The 15,506-nt window shown below is 32.6% G+C and overlaps 2 protein-coding genes across 4 annotated transcripts; both read left to right on the plus strand.

Annotated features, from left to right (window-relative positions):
* The first annotated feature begins 468 nt into the window (after positions 1-468).
* LOC122526481 (synaptic vesicular amine transporter) lies at positions 469-3,334 on the plus strand. 2 transcript variants are annotated; one of them, XM_043649908.1, is made up of 7 exons: positions 469-1,139; positions 1,426-1,635; positions 1,866-2,138; positions 2,217-2,257; positions 2,332-2,478; positions 2,545-2,866; positions 3,050-3,334. In XM_043649908.1, the coding sequence occupies exons 1-7, from the start codon at positions 1,046-1,048 to the stop codon at positions 3,265-3,267; spliced, it is 1,305 nt and encodes a 434-aa protein (XP_043505843.1). In that variant the 5' UTR covers positions 469-1,045; the 3' UTR covers positions 3,268-3,334. The 2 variants fall into 2 exon arrangements, with proteins under 2 accessions (XP_043505843.1, XP_043505844.1); XM_043649909.1 differs by having other exon boundaries at positions 470-1,139; positions 1,866-2,132.
* Positions 3,335-6,623: 3,289 nt separating this feature from the next.
* LOC122526257 (cGMP-specific 3',5'-cyclic phosphodiesterase) lies at positions 6,624-15,008 on the plus strand. Of its 2 annotated transcripts, none has more exons than XM_043649551.1 (13): positions 6,624-7,689; positions 8,578-8,811; positions 8,886-9,163; positions 9,543-9,770; positions 10,118-10,475; positions 10,780-10,949; positions 11,064-11,286; positions 11,405-11,479; positions 11,556-11,594; positions 11,839-12,120; positions 12,208-12,584; positions 12,657-13,093; positions 13,682-15,008. In XM_043649551.1, the coding sequence occupies exons 2-13, from the start codon at positions 8,758-8,760 to the stop codon at positions 14,317-14,319; spliced, it is 3,159 nt and encodes a 1,052-aa protein (XP_043505486.1). In that variant the 5' UTR covers positions 6,624-7,689; positions 8,578-8,757; the 3' UTR covers positions 14,320-15,008. The 2 variants fall into 2 exon arrangements, with proteins under 2 accessions (XP_043505486.1, XP_043505487.1); XM_043649552.1 differs by having other exon boundaries at positions 6,624-7,685.
* The last annotated feature ends 498 nt before the right edge of the window (positions 15,009-15,506 follow it).

The following is a 15,506-nucleotide window of genomic DNA, read 5'->3' on the forward strand; positions in this document are numbered from 1 at the left end:
TGATGGACCACATTGAGGAAGATAACGTAGTCCGATATACGTCAGAGTATAGAATCAATTTGTTCCCCTTCTGAAATTGCATTATGGTCGATCGTAATTTCACAATCGAGACACAGGTGCGTGTCCCATCAAGAGAATATCGATGACAGGGCCGTAAGAACAAAGAACCAAATATTTTCCATCAAAGGGCTCGAAATATTTCCTCTAAAAGTTTGCATTCAAACGAATATTTTTAATTACAGTTTAATTACGTTAGAAATATTTTTTATTCACAAAATTTCGTAGAAAGAAAATTAATTATCTCCCGAAGTTCGTCCCGTCGATCATTATTATTATTCTTTCTTTTTATCTTTTGCTATATTGTTTTTATTTTTTTCTTTCTTTTTTTTTTCTTTTAAATAAAAATCGTATTCGAACAATTTGTTTTTTCGTTTCAACGTTATCAATATCGCGATTTACTTTTTCCAGAACATATGGCGGGGTCATAAGAAAGCTCGGTAAGAAAATATTATGGCTGGTGTGGTTTGATAAGCAAGTATATAATAGTGATAAATCGAAAAGCGCAACGGATCGTGAAAGTGCGCGTGTATCCTCGAAGTATTTCTCTACGTAACGTGAAAAAGCGCTTCTGCGCAAGGACGAACATGCTCGAAAGACCGTATAAAAGCTTGATCGTGGGTGTTCGGCTTTTCAGTTACTTTTAGAATGCTCTTTCGAAAAGCGAGATTTATATTTATTAGAAAATCTAAGAATTTTTTTTCGATATATTCAATAATACAATTTTATATTAAAAAGAAAAAAGAAACAAAACAAAAGAAAAAGATCATCAAAACTAGTGTCACTTGTTTAAAATTGATCGTGGATTATCTAGGAATCATAAAACTTGTACAAAACCGATCAAGATTGTGATATTTTTATCATGTACTCTTGAAAATATTCATTTGCAAATTTGTGAATTTTCTTGACCACTTCCCACCCACCCCAACAAAATAAAACAATTAATAAATAAAGAATAAGTTCTACTATTCCATCCATGTGAGTCAGTATGACACTGGATAACTTGAAGAAATCTCGCATGATTATTGTGACAGTAGTGTATGTTAGTCTCTTCTTAGACAACGTGCTCCTTACGGTGGTCGGTAAATACGAAAGGTTCTATTAATGTCCTATTATACTATTAATATCGAGTGCTTTATTTTAATATTTTTATCAATAAATTTTACCGATATAAGTTACTGAACTAATGAAATTCATATTTTGTATTTTTTAAACCTAATAAGGATAAGTAATATTTGATCATATTGTTAAATGAGACACTCGGTATATAAATATATACATTATACAAAATGTAATGATAATATTTTTTCATTATCGAAAATATTCCTTTATGAAGGAGTAACCAAAATAAATAGGATTTTTTTTCAGTACCAATCATCCCAGACTATCTTTGTTCACTCGATGGAAAAAATGGCACCACTGGTATCGAAGATGAAAATGGGAGAGTTGGTTTCCTCCTTAGTTCGAAAGCTCTCGTCCAATTGATCTTAAATCCAGCTGTTGGAAGTTTCACCGGTGCTTTAGGATACGCAAGACCTCTGTTTTTGGGCAATCTTTCTCTCTTATTGGCTGCACTGTGTAAGATCTTGCCTAACTAGAAATTCAGTGATGGTGACATCACTTTTTTCGATGATTTAATATTACATCATATTAATTGTTTAAAAAAACTTCAGTTGAATTTATTAAATATTTAATCAAAATTCTCTTGCACAAGTCAGAATTGAATTAGATTATAAACAATGTTGTCAATATTTTAATATTTCTACAATAGTTCAATCAATTTTTGCAAATACTTATATCTCTTACAGTATTTGCATTTGGACAAACATATGAAATACTTTTCTTGGCAAGAAGTATACAAGGAATATCTTCAGCATGCATCGGTGTCTCTGGGATGTCCCTTGTAGCTTCTCAATATCCTGAAGAAGACAAAAGATCAAAGATCATGGGATTTGTTCTTGGAAGTATTGCCTTGGGTGTTCTTCTTGGATATCCAATAGGTTCTGTTCTTTACGATTTGGAAGGAAAAACGGCACCCTTTTTGTTGGTCTCCTCTTTCATCGTCATTTTGATATGTACAGGAATATATTTTGTTATCAGACGCTTGAATTTTGTTTATAACATTCTTTCTCTTCTTAATTCGTCTATTTCTTCAACAGGTTTACAGATATTAACATTGGATATTCAGACTGACATAGAAGTAAGTTTAATTAAACGATCTTAATTGAATTATCTCTGACAATATTTGAATTAATAATTCTTTCATTACTTTAGTCATCTAATAATGAAACAAATTGGAGAGAACTTTTATCAGATCCATTTGTTATCATAATCGCTGGTGCAATTTGGTGTTCGACGTCACCAATGGCGATCTTGGAACCATGTTTACCAATTTGGTTACGTACCCACATCAAACCTAAGGTAAACGAAAATGTTAAGATTACAAAAACAAAGTATTTATTTAAATATTCCTATTTTCTCGCGTAGAAATGGCAATTAGGAACAGTCTTTATACCAGACAGCGTAGGATATTTAATAGGAACAAACTTTTTCGGCATGATGGCCTATCGTTACGGACGCAGTAAAATCGCCATCTTGGCCATGCTCCTTGTTGGCATTTGCGCCATTTTGATACCATCAGCATTGACCATGTCCCAATTGATATTTCCACATTTTGGAATGGGTTTGGGCATTGGTATAGCTGATGCCGCTTTGGTACCATTGTTGGCCAGTTTAGTTGATCAAAATGGAAACTATGGTCCTGTTTACTCAATCCAACAGGTCGCAGTAAGCCTTGCTTATTTTCTAGGTAAGATTATCTTATATGCTTGCAAAACTTGAACAAACTTTTTAATATTTTCTTAATAACGGAACAAATTTCCTTCCAACAAGTTTTATCCTAATTGAAAACTTTTCTTTGCGGGTTTTTTTTTCTTTCCTTTTCTTTCCTTTTCTTTTCTTTTCTTTTCTTTTCTTTTCTATTTTATCGAAGGACCAATCATGGGTGGAGAGTTGGTAAGAGAAATTGGATTTAGATGGGTCATGAGGATTATAGGTGTTGCCAACATAATCTACTGTCCGATACTTTTATTTCTTGCCTTAAGAAAAAAAAGATCCTTATCGAAGGAGGATAAAGAGAAGGATTACGACACTTTTCATAAGGGTCTGATGAAATATGAAAAGTTTCAAAACTTGGACGACGATCTTTGATGAGAAATTCAACGCTATTTAAATTCATCTTGGAAAATTCATTCACCGAATTAAATTGAAATAAGAAGAAATTGTAAAAAGAAAAAGAAAAAAGAAAAAAAAAGAAGAAAATCATCAATCTCTTGGATTCTTAACACGGTATTACTATTAAAATTACACGACATTGTAATACATTCGATGATCTCGCCATATATATGTAATAAATTAAGAATATATTGTTTATAAATAATACAAATGATTATACGAAAATTAAATCTATTGGTTGTGTTTTACGTTAATCTCTAATATAAATTAATAACAGACTTGCATTTAACAATTTTCATTTATAATAAAATTCTATGAAATATTAATGACGTTAAACGTTTATCATCGTCATTAAAAAAAATATCGTAGACGAACAAAATTTTAGTACTTTACTAACGCAAACACGTCTCCAAACGAACGTCGAAGTAAACCTATAACGTGTATCGTGTATTGACGACATTTATCGAACGCAAGAGGGATGGATGTCTCCTCTTTATTTAGGGTGGATAAAAAATAGAGATATAAAATAAGAAATAAAAAAAAAGAAGTAGAAGATAATAGAATACGTGGAACGGACGGGGATAATCCCTTCGTGGAAAAAACATTGGCTACGCATGACTTACTCAAAATCAAATTTGGAATATCGAAATCGCGTTAATTGTATCTCCGTAAAATATAAAGAACAAAAATTAGAGAAAATATATCATATATCTTGATTTATTTAATATAAGATATATCTCATATGTGTGAGAATCAATTTCTCTGTTTTTTATTATATCTCCTATCTCGCGTTTTATCTAAATTTCCAATATTATTTTTTGTTCGAACAAAAAAAAAAGAAAAGGAAGGAAATAAAAAAAAAAATCAAAACAATTTGAGAAAAGGAAACATTCTTTGATTCATTGTACCAGTAAAGAAGAAACACGAGTATGCTCATTTATTTTCGAGACCTCCCCTTCTTACCATGATCCTTCTCGTTTTTTTTTTTAATCGCAAACGAAAGGAGAGCCCGGTCGAAAGGAAATAAAACGGAAGAAAAAACGAGATGAAAGAAGAAAAAAATAAAATGGAGAAGCAGGAGTTGGGTCAACTGGAAGATAACAACAACAAAAAACAAAACAAAAAAAAAGAACAAAAAAAAACAAAGAAAAACGTTTTCTCAAAATCTCCAACGCGATTAGGAAATTAGAAAATAAATCACATTTTCTTCCCCTCTTATTTTTTTGGGGGTTTTTTTTTTTACTCGCTCAATGTAATCTCAGGACAGTGTTATTTTCGGCGTTAATTTTCTTCCCTTCTTTATTTTCTTTCTTTTTTTTCTTTTTCCCCATTCCGTTTAATGAAAAGTGACGAAAATTTGGTCGTTTCCTTTTTTTTTTTATTTTTTTTTTTTATTTGTTAACACCGAATATCCCCATACTTAGAAGAAAAGACGTGACTCTCTATTTTCCAATTCCGAGAGTCAGCTTGGCCAGGATCCAAACAGGAAAACCCTCGGCGTTCATTTCTTCCTTGTTCCTGACAAAGTGTCCACCTACGTGGGCTCACTTGACTGTCGTATTTTATGCTCAGTAGCGAGAAACGACCCTCTTAAGGGTTGCAGCCCTCTAGAATCGAAGGACGGAGTACACTTCTAACACGAAATGAGAGTTTTTCGATACTTAGAACGATGAACACTTTCTTAGTGCCCAATTACACAATTAATTAACGTCGTTACGAAATATATAAGAAGAAAAATTCATTGACAGACAGTGCATACATTTTCTTACTAACGAACTTAATTTATTCTCATTTCTTATTTATTTATTGAAAATAAATAAAAATACGACGAATTTCAATATTTGTATATTTAATTAGAATTTTTTCAATATTTTTTTTCAATAAAACTCTATCAAATATAAATAGAAATCATTTCGATAACTAAACAAATTTGCTCTTTCCCCATGAAAATTAATTAACGAGATTACCTACCAGAAAAAATTGTTTCATTTGAGAAAGAAAAAAAAAACACGAATAATATCACTGAAATAATTAAACGATACATTTTATATAAATTATATCTTTCAGATTTGATTTGATAATTATTGGTAAACAATTTTTAAGATAAAATCACCGAAAAGAAGATTCGATACGTCTAACAGTTAAACGAATTACCAAAATACATCCCCCTTTGTATCCGAGAAAGAAACTAATCATTATAAAACTACCCTAAGACTATAAATAATCTTATTAACCGATCGAAGACCTTTCCTAATGAAAGTAGGGACTAATCTAATCTACTTAGAGAAAGACTTCGAATCATCGGCTAAATCTGATCTAAAAAGAAGGGGAGTGGAGAGGGGGAGAATAAAAAATACTCCAACTTCGAAATCGATTGAACGCGTTAACGAAGACCAAATAAATAAATAAAAAAAGAAAATGATAGAAAAATCTAATGGAGGGATTGATTGTAAATTAAAGGAAAAAAAAAAAAAGAAAAATAAATAAAATTTTGATACAAAATTTCGTTGATGATTGATAGGTATAGAAAAGAGTAGGTTGGTTGTATGGTTGGTAGTGCAGAAGGAGGAAAAAAATAAGTATATAATAATAAATAAAAAAAAAAAATAAAAGATATAGAGAATATAAGAGAACGGTGGGGGACGATGGAGATGATGTTGCCTGCTGATGCTGCTGATGATGCTGATGCTGCTGCTGCTGCTGCTGTGTCCGGGAGCCGTGCTGCTCTCCGTTCACTATCGATCTTTCAGCAGAGAAGCTCGACACGCGCGTTCCACGCAGAGTCGAACTAACACACACATACACATACATACATACATATACATAAAACACCCACACGTAGATACACAAACACAGATGAACGATCGAAGCCGGTATCCTCCCTGCTTTATTCTTCCTCTCACTCACTCGTACTATCTCTCTCTCTCTTTCTCTTTCTCCCTCTCTCTGTCTCTTGGGTTTAAACTTCAGGGGTAGGTAGAGTAGTAGATATAGAATAGAATCTCTCTATCGTATATGTGTGTGTGTTAGAGTGAGAGAGAAAGCGTAACACACCGGGCAAGCTCGATGTGTTTGAAGAACACCCATCGGTGGGTTGCCTTCAGTAAGCTTGGAGCTTTCGCTCGGTCCAGGCTCTATCCTCCGAGTGATCCTCTCTCTCTCTCTTTTTTCCTCTCTTTTACATTAATAAATTATTATCGTATATTAAACATATCCCTTCTCCTCCCACCCACCAGCCCCTAATAAAAATTCAATAATATTTTATTTGAAATATTATTAAGATAAAGAGAGATAGCGCGAGAGAGAGAGAATAAAAGAAAGTGTAAGAGAGAGATAGAGATCGAGAGAGAGAGAGAGAGAGAGAAAGAAAGAGAGAGAGGGGGGAAGGAGAATATATTTTTCGAAATGTCGAAAAATTTGGTGACAGTATGCGTTATCGTATTCGCGCCACCGGATCGTCGTCGAAAGAGGATGATCGATCATCGTTCTTTCCTCTTCCGACCTTGAGGTTAGAGTTACGAGAAAGAAAGAGAAAGAAAGAGAGAGAGAGAGACTTATTCAGAATAGGTGAACTTTAAAGAAGACAACTTTCGGCTAACGTGAAATATTCAATGTGAATAATTTGCAGTGTTGTGTTGTGTTGTGTTGTGTTGTGTGTGTCTGTTGAAATGATTTTGATCCGTTCATCGATTAATGGGATTGTGAGATCTAAGTGATTGATCGATGTGTAATGATATTAAAGTATTGCGATAAATAACAATTATTAATAATAATAATAATAATCATAATAATAATAATAATAGTGACGATTATATTGTGATGATTTTTACGTTAGGATTTGATTTGGGATTATTCCGGTTCGTTGAATCGAACGATTTATAAAATGAGAGATTACCAAAAAGCAAGAGTTATTTATTCGTTAATGAAATTGATAAAAATAATAAGATAATAATAGATGACAGATATGTTAGAAAATGTCATCTTCGATGCGAGTTCAATCGACAGTACGTATTGACCAAGACACGTGCTGGAAGAATGCGGTACACGCGTTTCGCGAAATCGAGAATACATTTTACCGCTATTTCAATCACGATCTGATCATTCTCAATAATAATATTAATAATATTAGTCATAAAATGTGTTGAAAATATAATTGATTCGAAAAGGGACGAAATTAAATGTGATTTTTAGGGTTCTAGTAGAGTTCCTGAAGTAATAGTAAATGAACTTTGATTTAAAGTGTGTGTTAAGTGTGTGTATGTATGTGCCTGTATATCTGTGAATGTGTATATACATATATACATATATATATATATAATTTTACACAAGTCGATTAAATCGAAAATCATTCGAAACGGACTCAAACGATGCAGTGGAACTGTAACAAGGTGGTTGTAGGTATACATTTTTATCACTGTACTTTGGTTATCATGCACGATCGATAAACCATATCTAAATTCTTTTCTTTTTTTTTAGATAGATACACATTTCCATACTGATTATGATAACGATCAATGAAATTATATATTCAAGTTCATTATCATGATAGAATTTTTGTAATACAGATATATTAAGTAACCAAGATAATTCTCAATATATATATATATATATATATTGATTAAAACGGTACAAAATTTCTCTTAGTTGATATTATTATAATATATAATATATTCTATATTAATATCAGGTAATCAAGAAAATCTACATGCGTTTATAATCAATAGAGATCAATTATATCCAAATTTAGGAACGGTACGAAATTTTTTGGTTACTTAATATAATATATTTTCATTATGTTGATAAAGAAAAAAGAACAAAATTAATAGGATTTGAACGAGTGTTGTTATAGAAATAATAGGCAGAAATAAATATTACATGTTTCTCATAATTTAATCAATTGACAATCAACTAAAAATTTCCGTAACGAGAGTCATTGCCCTTTGAATAAAAAGGAAAGGAAGGCTTATATAGGCTTATATATTCGTATGAAATTCGTATGAAACTCGTATGAGACAGCATCGAACTTACCACCCTTGCCACCCTTAAGAGGAGGGTTGAGAAATTTAAATGTCTTTCGTGAAAGCCGAGAGGATCTAGTCACCTTATCCCTCAGATATAGATTCCCCCATTTACTATTCTTTGCTTTCATCTCCTACATAAAATCCAATTGTACTGTATCTCTTTTCTTTTTTGTTATACAAAATTAAAAACAAAAAATATATATATATTTATTGCTAGAAAAATATTAATCTACAAATTAAACTTAGAATATCTAATTGATTTTAGGCGAGAAAATCAAGACATAAATATATAAATACAATAACGAAGAGTCTACCTAGAAAAAGAGGATCTATATTTACCTGAAAACGTTGTACTCTATTCGTTAATAATTTATAATAGTTCAAATTACGTTAGAGATTAAGGAAATTTCTCTAATGAAAGTCAGATTAACGAGGTACAGGTGAGATGGAGACTGAAGACGAAATGGATGAGGAATTATCGGGAGCTACGGAAATGGAGGTAACTATGTGTGTTTATATGCGTTAGCAGGAATTTCCTGACCATTGGATTATCGTACGATGCCCGATTAACAGGTAAATCATAATAACAATATTGGAAATTTTGAATCGATGAAGATCTCATCGAGAACATCGGAAAAAGGAAATGATAGTAACGATCATTGTGAAATTAATCTTCATGTGGAAACGAAAATTGATAGAGAAGAATCAAAATTATCTTTAAGTACAAGTATGAAGACTGAAATAAAGGAAAATGAGATCGCCAGGCTTTGTAGGAGCAAAAGGATCTCTTGTCAGGACACCATACACGAATACGACGAGGACGATGGCCTGACTATGAACAGAGTTGGAAGGTAACAATTAAGATTTTTCTTAAAAAGTAGTAGTTGTTTATTTTTATTTTTGGATTACCAAAAAGTGACACTTTTGTAGACAAATTTTTAATTGTTGCAAGAACAACGTATTACAATTTAAATTTTTATATGATAAATACAAAGTTCAATTATTATGTAAATGTACCAAAAAAATGATCCTAGGGTCGATTAATTATAAAAATATTATTATTATATTTTCAACTATTATAATATTTGTTAATATAGATTATAGAAAAGATAATCTATCAAAAATATATTCCGGTTTACAATTAGACACACACGAATATCTATTAATATATATTTTGAAATATCAAACAATATATAATTCAAATTAAAAACGTACATTGAATGCGTACAGATACCTGGAGGCTCATCCAGACCTAGTGGAAGCTTGGTTATACGAAAAAGCGAGTGTGGAATTGCGACAACGATTGCAAATGCCAATATTGGAACGTACAACTTCTACTTCTTGTCAAGACCAGGAAGGTCTTTTGAGTCGAAACAAACGTAACAGCGTCACGTCCGATCTTTTTCAAACGTGGCTATCAACGAGTTCACCGGCTAAACGTAGCAGAAGTCCTAGCAGGTAAGAGTTCGACAAAAACGATAATAATAAAAAAAAAAAAACAAAAAAATTGAGAATAATACATGTAGAGCAACGGAAAAATTTCTTGTCAAATATCGATAATCATCAGAGTTTTTGTTTTATAAACGTTTCAAATCGAGATCATAAATTATTCCAACCGGAATATCGTCCATCATAATATCCGACGTACAAACGTTTAAATTAAAAGTTTATGGGGATCAGGTTGCGTTCATAGAAGCGCGTAATAATTTCAAAGTTGATTTTATAACCGTGCGATAACTCATCCGTAGATTCATATCTTCGTTACCTCGTAATAATATCTCGAACACACGGTATGGGGATTTTAGGGCTTCTATATCGTTAATGGGTCGCCGAGAGGAACTCAATAGACTGGATGAAAGCGACCTATTTATGGAACTCATAAGGGACGTAGCGAACGAACTGGACATCAATGTACTTTGTCATAAAATTTTGGTCAATGTTGAATTACTTACTTATGCCGATCGAGGAAGTCTATTTCTTGCTAAAGGACCACTCGAGGATAGATATTTGGTAGCTAAACTTTTCGACGTAACACAAGATACGGAACTCGAGGAAGCTGTGCAACGTGCAAAAAATGAAGAAATAAGGATACCTTTTGGCGTGGGTATTGCCGGTTACGTAGCTCAAACCAAGGAGATAATCAACATAAAGGATGCATACAAGGTTCGATGTGAGAAACCAAAAAAAGGGATTAGTATTTATTGTTTTTCTTTTTTTTTTTCTTTTTATAAATTTTATTAATTAGGTATATTATTATTTTACTGTAAGTAACGCATGAATATTGATTTAGCAAGAAAATCTATAATGTTGATTATAAAAATGATAGATATGTGTGATTTTTAATATTAAAGTGTATCTAATTTTGATAATATCTATCAAACGAAGAGAAGGAATTAAATTTATTATCCCAATTGTTTAATTTTTGTAGACAATTTTTGATTCAAATCAAATTATTATAAATTTATAGGATCCACGATTCAATAGTGCTATCGACATGCGTACGGGTTACAAGACAACACTTATCCTATCGATGCCAATTTGCAATTACGAAGGTGACGTTATTGGTGTCGCACAGATCATCAACAAGACCAATGGAAGCAACGAGTTTACCGAAAAGGACGTTGAAGTGTTTAAAAGGTAAATCAAAAAAAAAAAAGAAAAAAAAGTAAAGTAAATAATTTTTCAATCACATAAGTTTAAAAAAACAAAAACAAAAAAAAACAAATATCGTTCGCATTTTTTCTCCTTTAGATATTTAACCTTCTGTGGAATTGGTATTCAAAATGCACAACTATTCGAGTTATCTGTGCAGGAATATAGAAGGAATCAAATTTTACTTAATCTAGCGAGGAATATATTCGAAGAACAAAACAATCTCGAGTGTTTGGTAACGAAAATTATGACGGAAGCGAAAGAGTTGCTGAAGTGCGAAAGATGTGCGGTTTATTTGCTCGATCTGGATTGCGGCGAGGCGGTAAATATATATATAAAAAAGAAAAGAAATATACAAGGATAAAAATAAATCGTAAAATATAGGATCTTTTTATAAGGGAATAAAATCGAATAGATAAATAAAATTTTCTTCATTTCAGGGTCATCTCGAAAAGATCGTCGAGCGACCCGGTAAATCGATTCAAGAAAACAGAAAACCATTGTCCAGGAGAGAGGTAAGCAAGTACAATGGTACACGTATTCATGATTCTCGAGTCTCTGATCATTATCTTCCCTTTAACGACGGCACAGAGCAATAACATCGATATGGAGGATATCTTTCAGCAGCACGTAAGCCTTAGAAACTATTACGAAATTAACCCGAAATATATCTATGAGATAAATCTATTAATTGATAATGGTAAAATACAAATGATACATACATATATATATACATATATATTAAATACATATATACGCGTGTAATATTTAACAAAAAGAAAATAGTTTGACATGATAATATATTCTATATGAACAAGAGAGATCATTAATGGGAACAAATGATTTCATTTATAAAGATATCTTCGTCTCGTAGAGTTCGAGCGAAAGCAATAAGTTCACTATGATGTTCGAAATGGATAACGAAACCCAAGAGGCACGGGTGTATCGACCAAGTTCCAATGATCTTTCCAGTCCGTTGGGTCAAATCGCAAGATACGTTGCAGTAACTGGACAAATTCTCAACATAGGAGATGTGGCTAGTTGGTTGAAGAAAGAAGTTGTGGAAACTGAGAAGGAACCAACTAAGAGTATCCTCTGTATGCCGATCGCCAATGGTCAAAGAATTATTATAGGTGTTGCCCAATTGATTAACAAGGTATTCTTTCAAGTAATAATTCATAATAATAATAATAATAATGGAAATCAAGATACTTATTAAACGAAATTATTTTCCTACGAACAGGATAACGGTTCATCCTTCACCGATTCGGACGTCTCCATCTTCGAAGCATTCGCAATATTTTGTGGGCTTGGTATACACAACACGCAAATGTACGAGTCAGCTTGCAAACTTATGGCAAAGCAAAAGGTCGCTTTGGAGTGTCTAAGTTATCACGCAACAGCCAACAACGACGATGCTTTGAAACTAACCACCGATAATATTCCATCTGCTGAAAAGTTCAATCTTTACAGCTTCACGTTTACAGATTTTGATCTAACAGACGAGGACACCTGTAGAGCGACCTTAAGAATGTTCAAGCAGTGCGATCTTATTCAAAAGTTTCACATACCTTACGACATTCTTTGCAGGTGGACTTTAAGCGTGAAAAAAAATTACAGGTATAGACAATTGTTATTTATTTTTCCCTTTTCTCATAAATCGAATTAATTTTGCTAATAAATATTTTGTAGACCAGTAAAATATCACAACTGGCGACACGCATTAAACGTAGCACAAACCATGTTTGCTATGTTGAAGACTGGTAAAATGGAACAGTTCATGACTGACCTTGAAATTCTTGGGCTACTGGTAGCCTGCCTCTGTCATGATCTTGATCATCGTGGTACGAACAATGCATTCCAAACGAAAACGGAATCCCCACTTGCCATATTATACTCCACGAGTACTATGGAACATCATCATTTCGATCAGTGTGTCATGATATTGAACTCCGACAGTAATAACATCTTTCAAAATCTTTCCATGGAAGATTATAGAAGAGTAATGAAGGTGGTTGAGAGTGCTATACTTTCAACGGATTTAGCCGTTTATTTTAAGAAAAAGAATCGTTTCATGGAATTGGTTGACGAGGGTGAATTTGGTTGGCAGAGCGAGGAAAAGAAGGAATGTTAGTATAATAAAACTAATATACTTTTTTTTCCCCTCTCCTAATTATTGTATATCCGAGTTGATTTTTTAATTGAGTATATAAATCCAACAGAGTATATATCTTTGTATCTAAGAATGTTGTTACAGAAAATATGTATTTACCATTTAAAGGGGACCTTTGTGAGTATTTTTACCAAACGGTACGGTCGTGCTGATATTTAGTCGACAACGATACGTCGTTGAATAAGTGTCGCATTTCTAAATTCTTAACCGTTATCAAACGGGCCGAGTAATAAATTTGTTTCAAATTTCTTTTGTTCTCTTGAGAACAATCGATATGATTCATAAAGCTTATGGGAATGTGTGAAAGAAAAATTAAGGTGTGATAGAAAGTTTAGAAATGTGATTGTGACAATTTACAATATTCATTTAACTACGCACCGTTGTTGACTAAAGGTCAGTACAATCATGTTAATTGACAAAAACACTTATAAAGGTTTCTTCCAAATGGTGTATACTTATTTTCTACAATAACACATCCAGAATATTTTTCGTAAAAACCTTGTACTTGTAAGTCATAATAAAATTTGTTTTATTTGTTGGCCAGTATTATGCGGAATGATGATGACAGCGTGTGACGTGAGCGCGATAGCAAAACCCTGGGAAATTCAACATCGAGTAGCAAAATTGGTTGCCGACGAATTCTTCGATCAAGGTGATTTGGAACGATTGCAATTAAATCAGCAACCTGTAGCAATGATGGATCGAGAAAAAAGGGACGAATTACCGCAAATGCAAGTTGGTTTTATCGACGTGATATGTCTGCCGTTGTACAAGGTAATGTCCGACACGTTTCCATGGATTACGCCACTTTACGATGGTACCATGGAGAACAGAAAACATTGGCAGGATTTAGCAGAAAAAGTTGAAATGGGTTTGACTTGGATAGATCGTGATACGATCGAAGAACCGGTGGAAGAATTTGTTTCATTCGAACCAAAGGACATCGAGTTCACGTTGACAACCTTGAACTGTGCGCACGCCGATAGAAAGGATCAAGTTCAAGAAAAATCAGCATTGGCCAGATTCGCCTCGTTGAGAAAAGGTAGTCGTACATTGAGCAAAGGTGTCAGACAACGTTTGAGTAAATCACTTTACGTAAAGACTAGTTCTGAGGACACCAGTAAAAGTAAAGTATTAATTTCCGAAAGAAAAAGTCGTAATAAACTTTGTCTTCTCATTTGACGGCTCACGTCCACAACTCTCGAGAGTATACCAGAATGATGATGTCTACAAACCCACCCACCCACCACCACAACCACTTCAAAAAAACAGCATCGTTTGTTTTCACGTCTCATTATCGATCGATGATCAATTGTCGATCATCCTTAACGATCGATGAATACAGTGTGATTTCGTTTTATCGAGATGAACTACTCTACTAATCGTGAGTTTAAATGTCAGAATCAAAATAGAATAGAAACGAGAACGGACGCTAATTCGATTTGAACACAGTCGAATAGATAATTATCTCCCACCCCTCTCTTTAATTCTTCCTAACCACTCATCGAATCCCGATTTAATTTTATGCTAAAAAATACATATGTGAAACTTTCTATAAAAATGATTAATTAAATAAGAAAGACTACGCTGGACTCGTAATTTCTTTTTTCAAAATGGATACGTCGTAGAGAAAATTAAAAAAGAAAAAAGAAAAAAAATGGCAGTATATTTGTAGAGACTAGAAAATATACTTAGTCGAGATATGACTAGGTGTATATATGTATAACAACATACATACATACATACATACATACATACGTACATACACACATACACACATACATACATACATACGTGCACACATAATTAGGAAAATGAATGATCAATAAGTTAGGTCGACATATCGAAGTATATTTCGATATAACGTGAACGGAAAAAAAAAAAAAAAACGTAAAAGCATATTCTCATTCGATTTTGACAATCTTTTTGTATTATATATCTCGATATTCTTAAATAGGCTTTAGTCGAACGATGAAGGTGAAGTGATCGATATCGACTCGCAAAATAAAAAGAAGAAAACGATAACAAATATATGTATGTGTTGGTGTGCGTTCTGTGTGCGTGTCTCTTATGATTTTGGACAAATTGAAAAAAAAGAAATGAAGATATTATTTGCAATTAGTAACGACAAGAAATTTACGGAGTTTATCGATCGTTTCGAATATTTCCAATTTTCTATTTTAAAAGCTCGAAAGATCGAGAGGAATTTAAAACTCGTTTTTCTCCACCTTCAAATTTAATTCCTTATCTATATTTCCGACAATTAAAAAGAATACGGAAAGGATGAGAAAAATAAAAATTATATGAATAAAAGTAAATAAATAAATAAATAAATAAACATATATAAAAAATATGGGATATACCGGAAA

The sequence above is a fragment of the Polistes fuscatus genome, unplaced genomic scaffold (genome assembly GCF_010416935.1).
Source record: "Polistes fuscatus isolate 324 unplaced genomic scaffold, CU_Pfus_HIC Scaffold11, whole genome shotgun sequence".
NCBI classification, from domain to species: domain Eukaryota; kingdom Metazoa; phylum Arthropoda; class Insecta; order Hymenoptera; family Vespidae; genus Polistes; species Polistes fuscatus.